This window comes from Pundamilia nyererei, unplaced genomic scaffold (assembly GCF_000239375.1).
Source record: "Pundamilia nyererei isolate P.nyererei 1_Seehausen unplaced genomic scaffold, PunNye1.0 scaffold00030, whole genome shotgun sequence".
NCBI classification, from domain to species: domain Eukaryota; kingdom Metazoa; phylum Chordata; class Actinopteri; order Cichliformes; family Cichlidae; genus Pundamilia; species Pundamilia nyererei.
This window is the reverse complement of record NW_005187431.1, coordinates 3,935,364-3,947,321: the sequence shown is the minus strand read 5'-3', so window position 1 is coordinate 3,947,321 and position 11,958 is coordinate 3,935,364. Positions and strand designations below refer to the sequence as shown.

General features: G+C 41.3%; 2 protein-coding genes across 4 annotated transcripts in view; one reads left to right on the top strand and one right to left on the bottom strand.

Moving 5' to 3' along the window:
• The window catches only part of heyl (hes related family bHLH transcription factor with YRPW motif like), a 16,849-nt gene extending 13,169 nt beyond the window's left edge, over nucleotides 1–3,680 (bottom strand). Inside the window, exon 1 of the mRNA XM_005728866.1 lies at nucleotides 3,619–3,680. Coding sequence (XP_005728923.1) covers nucleotides 3,619–3,644 — 26 coding nt within the window. The 5' untranslated portion in view covers nucleotides 3,645–3,680. The remainder of the gene's footprint in view (nucleotides 1–3,618) is intronic.
• Nucleotides 3,036–10,092, top strand: zbtb8b (zinc finger and BTB domain containing 8B). 3 transcript variants are annotated; one of them, XM_005728868.1, is made up of 5 exons: nucleotides 3,036–3,156; nucleotides 3,653–3,845; nucleotides 6,905–7,820; nucleotides 7,945–8,123; nucleotides 9,165–10,092. In XM_005728868.1, the coding sequence occupies exons 2-5, from the start codon at nucleotides 3,672–3,674 to the stop codon at nucleotides 9,477–9,479; spliced, it is 1,584 nt and encodes a 527-aa protein (XP_005728925.1). In that variant the 5' UTR covers nucleotides 3,036–3,156; nucleotides 3,653–3,671; the 3' UTR covers nucleotides 9,480–10,092. The 3 variants fall into 3 exon arrangements, with proteins under 3 accessions (XP_005728925.1, XP_005728927.1, XP_005728926.1); XM_005728870.1 differs by lacking the exon at nucleotides 3,036–3,156 and adding an exon at nucleotides 3,209–3,332; XM_005728869.2 differs by lacking the exon at nucleotides 3,036–3,156 and adding an exon at nucleotides 3,468–3,560.
• The last annotated feature ends 1,866 nt before the right edge of the window (nucleotides 10,093–11,958 follow it).

Genomic DNA, 11,958 nt, shown 5'->3' with positions numbered 1-11,958 from the left:
CTTTGAAATCAAACAAACACAAGACAATTCCTCATCCACACAGACATATGGATTCAAAGGACAGGCACACATTCATAAAACTGCCCGTAACAGATGCTCATACAAATGTTGAAAGGCATACTTGTACAGTAGACTCACTCTATACACTCCACGTGTATCTTGGGCACAAACAAACACTGTCTATCTCAGACATGAAAACTTGCTTGAGGTCATTGCTTGAGAGCGCCTTGCTAGCTGTATATGGTGCAGAAGGCTTTGATCTCTGGACTTGGCTGTGGCAAAGACAGCCAGCGCTGCGGCCCTGCGATACCGGAAGCTTGTGGTCTGGGCTGGCTCCATTTACTACTCTGTTCTGGTGCTAAATATACAATAATAAAAAGGCTAGCAGATTTATTTCAGACTTATACATTTCCTCTCCAGCGAGGGAAGAAAGGACAAAGCAAAGAGACAGACGTCTCCAGATTACCAAAGAACATTAAGTGATAATTACAGAGAGAGATAGAAAGAAAGGGACGAGGTTTCCCCCTCTCGCTTTTCTCTTCCTCCTTTACTGCCACCACAGACTAAGAGGGGCGCCCACTCTATTAGACTTCGAATGATTGGCTATGATTGCATTATCTGATCTCATAAGGGATGAAACACACACCACATGCCTGCATTTCATTGCTCAGTGATCACTCAGAAGTCAAACATGTTTTTTTTTCTTTATACATGAAGCCATAAAAGAACATGGGATTCAAATTCAAACATTTTCCTAATCTTTTTCAAGTTAGTTTCCTGAAACACACAAGCACGCGTGCACACACACATTCATACTCCGCTATGCACTCGACTTCACCACGAGTCCACCGCACTCCTCTCAAAGCTCTTTGATCCCCGGTCGAGGGTCCTCTCCGTGGTGCCTCAGTCTGAATTCCAGAGATTCTGGGATAATTCAAACGTTTCACGGCACATACTTGGTCCCCCCAGGAGACAGCGGCAGAGATGGAAAATGCCACCACGGTCCCTGTCTCTTTCTCCCTCCATTGTCCCTACTCTTTAATCAGGCCCTCTCTGTGGCTCACGCTGCCACCATGGTGTGTTGTCTCAGCCTGGGAAAATGCCGGCCTAAGTGGCTGTTATGTGCTGAGGCGCAGACCACAGGGACCCAGAGGGGTGCTGCTGGAGCCCTCTGTGCCAGCCGTGGGTCTCAGAGTGGCTAACACACACAATGAGTGAGGTCCCAAGTCTGGATGTAACCTTACATAACAGCCATCACTTCATCTATTTACTTTTTGTCTGGGTTTTCAATCAGTAAATCATCATACGACGTTGTAATCACAGGGACAGGCAAGAAACCCAATCATGAATCATGAATGTTATTTGTTCCTAAGAAGTTGCTGGGTGTAAACCGGCGCTAAACTGCCACACAGATAGGGCAGTATTGTAGAAAGTCCAGTGTGATTGCTTGGCTACGATCTGCAGAGAGGGAGTTTCCTGCCCTGAAGTCAACAAATGACAAAAACAAAGGCCTTGTGTTTCCCTGAGTCACAACCAGAAGAAGGTCAATAAGCAGAGCAACATCAGTGTTCGGCCCATTTTAGCTTTGTTTTGGGATGGACTCGTGTTAGGGCTGTGCCTGTCGGGTCAACTGACAGCTGGACTTGCCTGCAGCCGGACACAACGCTCCATCAGGTCAAGTTTACAAGAGCTGAGTGAAAGCCTTCTGCTTTATACTGGTTTATATTTAGTGCTTATAAGCATGAATAGAGTTTTTATGAGGTGCTATAAATTTCATTTTCAAAAAAAAAGAAAAGGGGTGAGTGCTTAGGCTCATGTACGCCTACCCTGTGGTTTCCACAGGCCACCACGAAGCCTTTGTATTCACTCTGTTTGCCATGGGAAAATATCTGAAACAAATAAGTTGCCCAGTCGGCACCCATCAGTGTAAAAAACACTTCTAAGAGCTGTGGATTGTGCTGAGAGGGTGTGGTGCAGCGCTAAAGGAACTACTTGTTTACTCTTGCTATGTCTGAAAATAAAATAAAAAAAAGGATCTATTTTCTCTCCGAAATGGGAGGCAAATAAACAAGTATTCTTGAGCAGACAATGTGGGCAGGCGCGAGCCGCCTGTGGTTGTACAGCGGCATGCTGGACTTGGTAAGAGATGGAGGGTGACACTTGGAGGTTCTTCCTCCAAAACATCATTACCATTACCATCATCATCATCATCATCACAAAAAACGGTTTTGCTCTTTATGGATAGTTTCCTGCTTTGTAACAGCTGTGTGCTGGATGAATTTGTTAAACGGCTCTCCAATGGATTATGTTAAAACTTAAAGTCAGGGGTGTGGCCACTTTGACTGGCAGGCAGCTGTAGCCAAAAGCTGACTTCTAACTCAAATCACTTAGCTGGACCTTACTTGCACCCATCTGTGAGTGCAGTTTTCTAGCCAAACCTGATGGTGAGCTGATCATTTAGCTATTTTAGCCAGCTGTGGCCAAAATATACTGAGACTTCAAAATGCCGAATCCAGACACTAACGGTGTGCTCATGATGGTCACATCCATCTTTGATATACAGTCTCTCCTGGAGACATCTAGAATTGAATTGTAAGCATTAATCAGCTGGTTTGGTTTTTAATGAATACTGCCATATAGTAAGGAAAAAAAAGTTCAGTGCAGACAGTGTTACGAAAACGTTTTAGATTATTTCTGTATTTGTCCAGAAGCTTAACAAATCCGTTTTCTAATAATTAAAAGCATGGCATCATCATTTACTATAAAGTAAAATATGCATCCTGAATTAAGAGCACATGGAAGACAGAAATCCCTTTTCTTGGGGTCAAACTTGCCATAGTTGGTGATCTCACTCCTTAACATATTCCTGGTATTTTTGCAAGTCATGTTGTTTTATTCCTTTACACAAAGAAGTCAGAGGCGAGTTTACAGAACAAGATGTAAATCTGTCAATCTGACCATAACTTCCTCCAGGTAAAAATAGTACAGCAGACGCAGAACTGGCCACTGATTGGACAGATAAACAAAAACGTCACTGTTTTTTTTTTTCTTTGGCCGAAAGCGGAAGTTGTTGGCTAACGTGGATATGGGACAAAAGAGCCTCGCTTCTAGCGGTGCTACTGTAAAAGAGTTGTTACGGTCAGCGTAATTAAACAAGTGAGTCGGTATTTCACGCCTTTTTATTTCAGTTTTTTCACAGGTTTTGTAAAAAGCAGCTGGTCTCGTCAGTCGGCTATTTTAGGAAAAGTACTGCCAACTAGCTACCCAGCGTTAGCAACACACACTAGCTAGCAAGCAAGCAGAGAAAAGTGATTCCACTTTTGTTAGTTCAGGTGTGTCTGAGTTAATGTTTGCGTGTTTAAACTCCGTTATCCTTGTTGTGTTTTTAAAGTGTCAAGCGTCAGTGGTTACAGTTTGTCAGACCCAGTGTGTGTTAGCTGAGTTAACTGTTCACCGTTAGGACTAAAGTCTATAATCATTAACGTTTGTTTACCTGGAGATTTTAAACGATGTATAAGTCAAGCTTGTAATACAACTCTGTCGGAGTTGACTATTAAGTGGTAATACGATTGTAAATAACACACCTCCAACAGTTAATGATCACAAGTGCTTGTTTACCTCCGTTTACCCGTCTGTTCCCTCATCCTGGCAGAGCCCCCAGGAGTTCAGCCATGGAAGTGCCTTGCTATCTGTCCAAACTACTGTTCGAGCTCAATGAGCAACGGAAGCGTGACTTCTTCTGTGACTGCAGCATCCTTGTTGAAGGCCGTGTCTTCAAGGCGCATCGGAATGTCTTGTTTGCAGGAAGCGGTTATTTTCGAGCTCTTCTCGTTCACTATCTACAGGTAAGGACATAAGCACGGATTCCATTGTTTTCTCTGAGTGTTTGTTAAGGAGAGCTGACTAAACTAAGGTGGCTTCTTGGACGTAAATTCAACAATTTGGTCAAGAATAATGTATTTATTATTGGACTGGCATATATTACAGTCAGTTTCATCGTTAGTTTCAAGGTCTAGTGTGTTGTGTTATTGTGACAGCTGTTTCCCAGAGTGTTCTTTCACATACCGCTTGTCGAAAGGGGGAAAAGGCTTTCCAAACCTGCAGTGGATATAAATGACTTACACTTTTCCCTAAACTTTTTCCTAAACTTGCATAATTCAACTGAAAAGCAAAAAAAAAATCTTGGAGGAAAATATAAATAATAATGATTAAAAAAATGTACAAAAAGCTTTTTGCATAAGTGGGCACACCCCTACAGTAATAATTAGGCAAAGCACTTTTTAAAGAACGCAGTCAGGCTCCTTGGGTAGGAGACTATTAGCATGGCACATCTTGACTTCGCAATATTTGCCCATCTTTCTTTTTAAAAGTATTCAAATATGTCAGATTGCTAGGGTATCTCTTGTGAACAGCCCTCTTCAGATCACACCACAGATTGTTCCATTGGATTTATGTCTGGCTGGGCCATTACAGACTTTAATTTTCTTCAGGTGAGGTCATTCTTTTGTTCATTTGAATTGGCTTGGGATCATTGTTATGTTGAAAGGTGAAATTCCCCTTTATCTTCAGCTTTCTAGTAGATGCCTGAAGATTTGGGGCCCTCCTTCTTGACTAAAGCCCCAGTTCCAGCTGCAACCCCAAAGCATGTTACTGCCACCACCATGCCACCAGGAAACTCCTACTAGGACAGCTTAAATTTACTTGGGCTTAATCAGTTCAATTCAGTTTTATTTATACAGTGCCAAATCACAACAACAGTCACCTCAAGGCGCTTTATATTGTGAGGTAGACCCTACAATAACAACACAGAGAAAACCCCAACAATCTTATGATCCCCTATGAGCAGGAAGAAACCTCCAGCAGTGGAGAGGAGGAGTCTCTTTTATTGATAGTAGGTGTGTAGAAGACGAAATGCTGTGATTAAATCAAAATTTGCTTCACCAAAGTAGTGATTTAAGGGTGTGCTCACTTATACAACCAGCTTATTATGTGTTTTTAACTTTTAATATTTTTCAGATTTGTTTTTTCAATTAAATTGTACAGGTTTAGGTAACATTAAAGGTGGGAACATTTTAAAATGATGTATTGTAGTAATTCTTTTTAACATCATAGAAAACCTGGCATTTCAACAGGGGTGTCTACACTTTTTATATCCATTCTACCTGGCCCTGTGTTTAAAAAAAACAAAAGTAATTGCCCCCACTTGTTAAATTAAGCTCACACCCAGGCCTGATTACTGCCAGACCTGTTCAGTTGAAAAATTACTTAAAGAGAAGATGTCTGACAAAATGAAGTAGGCTAAAAGTTCTCAAAAAGCAACACATCATCTCGAGAAACTCAAGAACAGATGCCATTTCTAAGACTTTGGGACTCGCAACGAACCACAGTGAGTGCCATTATCCATCCATGGGAGCGTTCCAAGGAAAAAAACTATTGCTGACCGAAAATAACAGTTTTGTCTCACATTTTCCAAAAAAACATTGTGATGACTTTTAAGAAAATAGTTTGTGGACGGGATAAAAACATAAACTTTTTTGGAATGTTTGAATTGTGTTAAATCTAGCATAAAACTAAAACACAATATTTCATGAAAAGATCATCATACCAATAGTCATAGATGTTGGTGTTTTGATGGTCTAGGGCTTTGCTACTTTGCTGCTTGAATGTTTGGATGACTTGCTGCAGTTTATGGAACAGTGAGCTGGCACCTGCTCCCTATCAGAAAATCATGAAGCAATCAATTCATGGCCTAAAGCTCAAGCACTTTTGAGTTATGCCACAGGACAATGATCAAAAACAAACCTGACTGGCTCACAAATAAATAAATAAAATAAATGAACAACTTAAGGTTTTGGAGTGGCCTAGCCAAAGTCTGGATCCAATTGAGGCACTAGGGCATGACCTTCACCAGGTGGTTCAGGTTTGAAAACCTTCCAATGTGGCTGAATTAAAACAATTCTAGGGGCTAAAATTCCCGCAGAAAAGTTTGGAAGACTTTTGTTTCCTTTTTATATAAATTAAATCATAATTTAAAAAAACCTCAATTTTGCTTTTACTCTCTTTTTATCTAATTGAGATTTGAAATTGGGAAGGGGGCAAATACTTTTTCCACAGCACTGTGTTTTGCCAAGGTCACAACTAAAAACTGCAGACAAGCAGTATTTTTTTATATTGTTCTTTTCTCAAACAAGAGGCAGAGAGTGCTTCACAGAAAACATACATAAGCAATGTAAAAATTCCAAAATGAAGGGAGGTCATATTTAAACAACAGAAATAATGCATTAAGTGCTACAAATAGAAAAATCTGTGTTAAAAGCAGTACAAAAATTAAGACAAATTATGCATTTTACAAAAGAAAAACTGATATAAATATATTACTAATATCCGCACGTAAACAGATTTTTAAGAGTCCACAGAAATGACAACTCACCCAGCATACAGGCAGAGTTACACAGGTCAGGTCACAGCCTCAAGTACTCTGTCACAGTGTGTCCTTCGGTGGATGTGGGGGGAAAACCTCCCAAAAAACATTAATTTTAAATTGTTTTGACTGAAGGGAATGACATGAAGAAGGTCGGCCACAAGGGAGCCTGACTGTGAATGCTGTATAGGTAAGGATGAGAATTTTAACTGGATACTTAACATTACTGAGGGCCGGTGAAGAGACATTGGTTGGGTAATATGGGAGTAGCTCTATGACCTAGAAAGTAGAGTAACAGCATTTTTGAAGTCAGGAAAATGGAGATCTTGAAAACCTTCAGCTGTTTTGTAAAAACTATGATTTGAAATGTACCGGTATTTCTCTGGAGCCCTGTTCCACTTTCTAAATATCTTCTGTTCCAGCATTTGTTTTCCGATACATTTGGCTCAACATTGTCTATCTTTTGAAAACATCTCTTTTCAGGACAGCGGACAGCGCTACAGCACAGCGTCGTTGGACATTGTGACAGCTGACGCCTTCTCTGTTATTCTGGACTTCCTCTACTCTGGACGCCTGGCTCTGAACAGGAGCAATGTCATCGAGGTGATGTCAGCAGCCAGCTACCTGCAGATGACGGATCTGGTGAACTTCTGCAAAGAGTACATCCGGTCGTCTTTGGAAATCTGCAGCAAGGAGAAGGAGAGAAACACGGAGAAAGAGAATCAGACAGAGGATGGAGGAATGGGTCCTGCAGACAGTGGCACTCCTTCTGCAACAATTTCCAGTGGTGCTGGGGTTGCAGAGCCTCATTCACAGGTCTCAGAGGCGGATAGAGGGTCAGGTTTAGGTCAGGAGTCTGTTACATCAGGTAGAACACCTTTGTCCATTGTTGTCACCACCACTCCAGGCGCTACCAGGGATATGGACACCTCCTATCCCTCTCGGGAAGAGTTTGCACCTGGGAGTGAAGGGCAGAAGGGACATATGGATCAGACTAATCTCTCATCATCCTCATCTTCTGCTCTGACTCCAGAGTTGGTGAACCCTAAGATAGAATATGACCCTGATGAAGAGCTTATGGAGTCACCAGACACCAAAGTCATCACATCCTATCCTGGGCCTCCTCTGCACAATACTCATCATAGCAGGCTGCTTCCCCCAAGTCCCTGTCCATCTAACGAACGCTCCCCCTTGGGATACAGCTCATCCTTTAATGCTAGGCAGCTGATGGAGGCGCTGGCCAGAGGTGAAGGTCCCAACTCTTTGGGGGACAGAGTAGGGCAGCGCTTCACCCAAGGGCTGGGTAGCAGCACTGGAGGAAGCAGACTGGACGAAGGTCTGGGATTTGTAGGATCATCAATTATGGAGATCCAGTCTGATTGGCTTGGAGAGGACACAGGTAATTAGCAGAATAAATACAAGGACATTTAATCGATTAAAAAGCTATATAGCAATGTTAGTAAATTGTCAACCGGAATAGATAGGGGTAGGTTTGAATTGTTGCTGTGTTTTTCCTCCTTCAGGTGATGGCTTAGTAGTGCCAGTGAAACTCCACAAGTGCCCCTTCTGCCCATACACTGCCAAGCAGAAGGGGATCATGAAGAGGCACATCCGTTGCCACACAGGAGAGAGGCCATTCCCCTGCCCCATGTGTGGCAAGAGGTTCACACGACAGGAGCACCTACGCAGCCACGCCCTTAGTGTAAGAATTTCATGCACTGCAAGCAGGTCGACTTCATTCTGAGTTAACCTTATGCAAGTTTAGTTCATAAATTTTCGAATAACCCAAACTATTAGCATGAACAGGTTAGATTTTCTTTTATTAAGTGTATCTGTACACAACATTTATATTATCTGAGAAGAGACACATCTCAGTTTTTGTTGCATTCCTGTGGCCTCTTGCACTGAACAATTACAGCAACACTGGTCATGTGTCAGTAATTACTACAGGAGTCTCAATGACAGAGACCTGATACAATACTAGAATACAGCTTCTGTATGCTAAGACTTCATTAAAGTATCTGTGTCATGCTGCTTCCAACTTACAATGCACCGTATTATGGATGGAAATATTTTACATTGTGCTCCATAGTACTCATTTTAAAGCTTTTCTACTTTAAAACATCATTCCACACTAATACATTGTGCAGTGTAATATTTTAAAGTCACATGAATATTAAAAATAGTCTCCAACTGCGACATTAAAGTGATACTGTAAAAGATTATGTTCATGTATCAGATTCATAATGAGTATTTTTTTTCTTTAGGTACTTTAAGGACATTTGATGCTAAACATTGTTTTAATATTAGGTGCAAGTATGACATTTTGAAGTAAATTTCATTAAGTGACTTAAAGAAATTCAGTGAAAACTGAAATTGCATTCACTGTTCACCGTTGTGTGACGTAAGTTTCATTAGTGCAGTATTTAAAAAAATTTTTTTTTTTAATTTTTTACCCCTCAGCCATAAAAAGCTGATGTTACCCTGCCGGGCAGGCAGGTGGCTGGAGTGGACACCCAAGTTTGTGAATGTGATAACTTGAGAATGAAGCGTCATAGTGGAGTAGAGTTTCAAATTGGCACCATAAGTGCATCTGTTAGTAGTCTGAGGTTTAGCACTATCCACTGCTGGAATTTAAAAAATATATATATATATTGTGCTGTTATTCTCATCTACACTGATGGAAAAGTTGGTATTGTCCAAACAGATGAATTCACATCCTCCATGTCTTGATCATCCACAGGTCCACAGACACTACTGGCCAGTGTCATGCAAGAGCTGCAGACGAAACTTCACTGGTTCTAGCGTTTCACCCGGACTCAGACGCTTCGGCATCTGTGATAGCTGCAACTGTGTGACCACCACTCATGATGAAACAGCCCCTGTTCACCCTTCCAGCCAGTCAGAGCCTGTGGAACGAGCAGACGGCAGTACGGATTGGTCCAGCTTTATAGATGAGGTGGACGAGGTGGAGGTCGGCAGAGTGGAAGACTTAGTGGAGAAACAGATGCTTGAAAGACAGCTGGCTGTCTGCAGTGATGTAGTTCACGCGTTGTGAATTCAGTCAGTTATACCCAGGAAGAAAGTCTTTCTCTGAACTTGCTGTCTGAGCTAGTGTGTCATGCCAAAATGTAGTCCTGGACACGTTGGGGTTGTAGTTTGGCTGTGTGTTTGTCAGATTTCATCACATTTGTGCAGGATGGCGTCACAGATCTTTAGTCAGAGGCTATGTGTCATGGCTGGTGCGATTCCCATCAGGGTGATCTCTAGTTAGTATTATTTACTGTAAGATGATTTATTTATTAACTAATTTGTATTTTAAATCTTTGAGTTTTTCAGATATTTTACTCCAGTGACTTGCTTGACTGGAACTAGGTTCATTGATTGTGTATGCGTGTGTATGTGTTTTTCTTTCTTTTAATTATTACTATAGTCTTTCCTTTCCTATATTTGCACAACTGATAAAACCAAATGTGTGTGTGTGTGTGTGTCTTGTATGTAAGAAGAATGCACCCGTCCAGCTGGATTTCTGAATATACAGAGGACAGACAAAGCGTCTTCTCAAATGTTTTGCTTTGTTCAGAAAATTACACTTTGTGTATAAAAACAGTCTTGTTGATGTAGAGGGGCCACTGGAGTCATCACTGCAATAAATGTGTTCTCAAACTGTGGACATTGTGTCATTGCTTTGTCATTCTTTGTTTTAATATTTTTCTTTCAATAGTCCCGGAGTCACTTGTACTTGATGTAGTTTTGGATCATATACAAAACTAGCCTGCGGCGCACTCTAGTGGTTATTCAGTACAAATCCGTGCCAGCAACTGTTTTCTTGCGTTTCTGCATTAAATTAGCAGCTGCATTTGTCCTTTGCAGAATAGTCATTTATTTAGTGATCCAGAGGAGTGCAAACAGGTGTGTGTGTAACAGAGAGAGAGAGAACATTCTGCAGTGAGCTTACTTGGATCTGGATAGTACCTGCAGGTGAGGATCACAATATTTTATATTTTATTTCTCAAGTGCATTTAACACACTTAAGTTAATGAGAGAAGCTACAGGAAATGACACTAAAACAACTAATATCTCATGCATTATTAACTACTGGACAGGCCACAGTATCAGAGACTGGGCAGGATTTTGTCTGGTTTGATGATGTGCAGTACAGAAGCTTCACAGGGTTGTGTGTTGTCCTTGTTAATGTTCACATGATACAGCTCAGACTTCCAGTACAGCTCTGCAAATTAAAATCAGTCTGTGGCACACTAGTAGTTACTCAGTTCATATGGATGCAGTTGTAAACTGTAGTCTTCCTTACGTTCTGACTACTTGAATGCATATTTATATTATTCGAGATAAATTGAGAACCAATCCTGGCCATCTTCCATACATGCTTGTACACTATGGTATGTCATACAGGTTTAATATGTAAAAACCATGAAGACTTTACAAACTGGCACTTACTTACTCTTGGACCTGGATCATTGTGGACATGGGTTCTCACAGTAGCCTAGTAGCTAATGTTTAATCCTGTGATAGGTATACTGATAAAAATAATGGAGTGTCTGTCATTTAAGCAACCTTTTCGAATTACAAAACAGTTAAGTTTATAGGTTTAATTCATAATATCTTCATCATAATCATGAAATCCACTTTTACTTAACCAAATATACACAGTCATGTGTGACTTTATGCCTACTATTTAAATATCGCCTACAAATGGCCACTCAGTGAAACTTGAGGGAGAACGCTATTTGTCATAATAAGATTAACAAGCCGCACTGTTTAAGATCCAGGGCTCAGTAATGGTGTAAATGAAGTTATCAACAGGGTTTGAATGTCTAAACATCATATGCACAGCAAGACACTTTATGGCCAACCATAGGACCTAAGCACTCAAGTCGTTTTCTATAAAGACAAAAGTAGGGCTCCCTCATGTAATGTTACACGATGAAGGTTCACTGGAGAATGACACAACTTTTTATAAGTCTTTCGTTTCCCATCTTTTAATTTGAAACTGTAGCACTCAATGCACCGAGTTTGTTGCTATTGCTCTGCAGTGTATCTTATGTTCATAATTTTTGTTTTAATTTAGTTTTTTTCAGGATGTTATGTATATTTACATTTAAAAAAAATCAACGAGGCCGCTGAAGAGGGCGACACGTCGTTGAGGCCGAGGTACCGAACACCACAGAAGAAGAACCATATATCCGCAACGTTTTCCACAGGTATCGCGTAGAAGTGTGACGAAGTGGAGATACATGGGCAAGTCGCGGGACTTAAGTGAGTTTGAGCGGGGTATGATAGTAGGAGCCCGAAGAGCCGGTTGCAGTATCTCACAGACAGCGAACCTGCTGGGCTGCTCAAGGACTGCGGTGTCTCGAGTTTACAATGAATGGTGCGAGAAGAAGAAAACCTCGAGTGACCGCGCGACGACCGGGAGGAAGCGGCTCGTCGACGAGAACGGAGAGAAGTGGATTGAGAGTGTGGTGGAGGCTAACAACCAAGTTACGATTGAGGAGATACATGCAATGTACAACAGC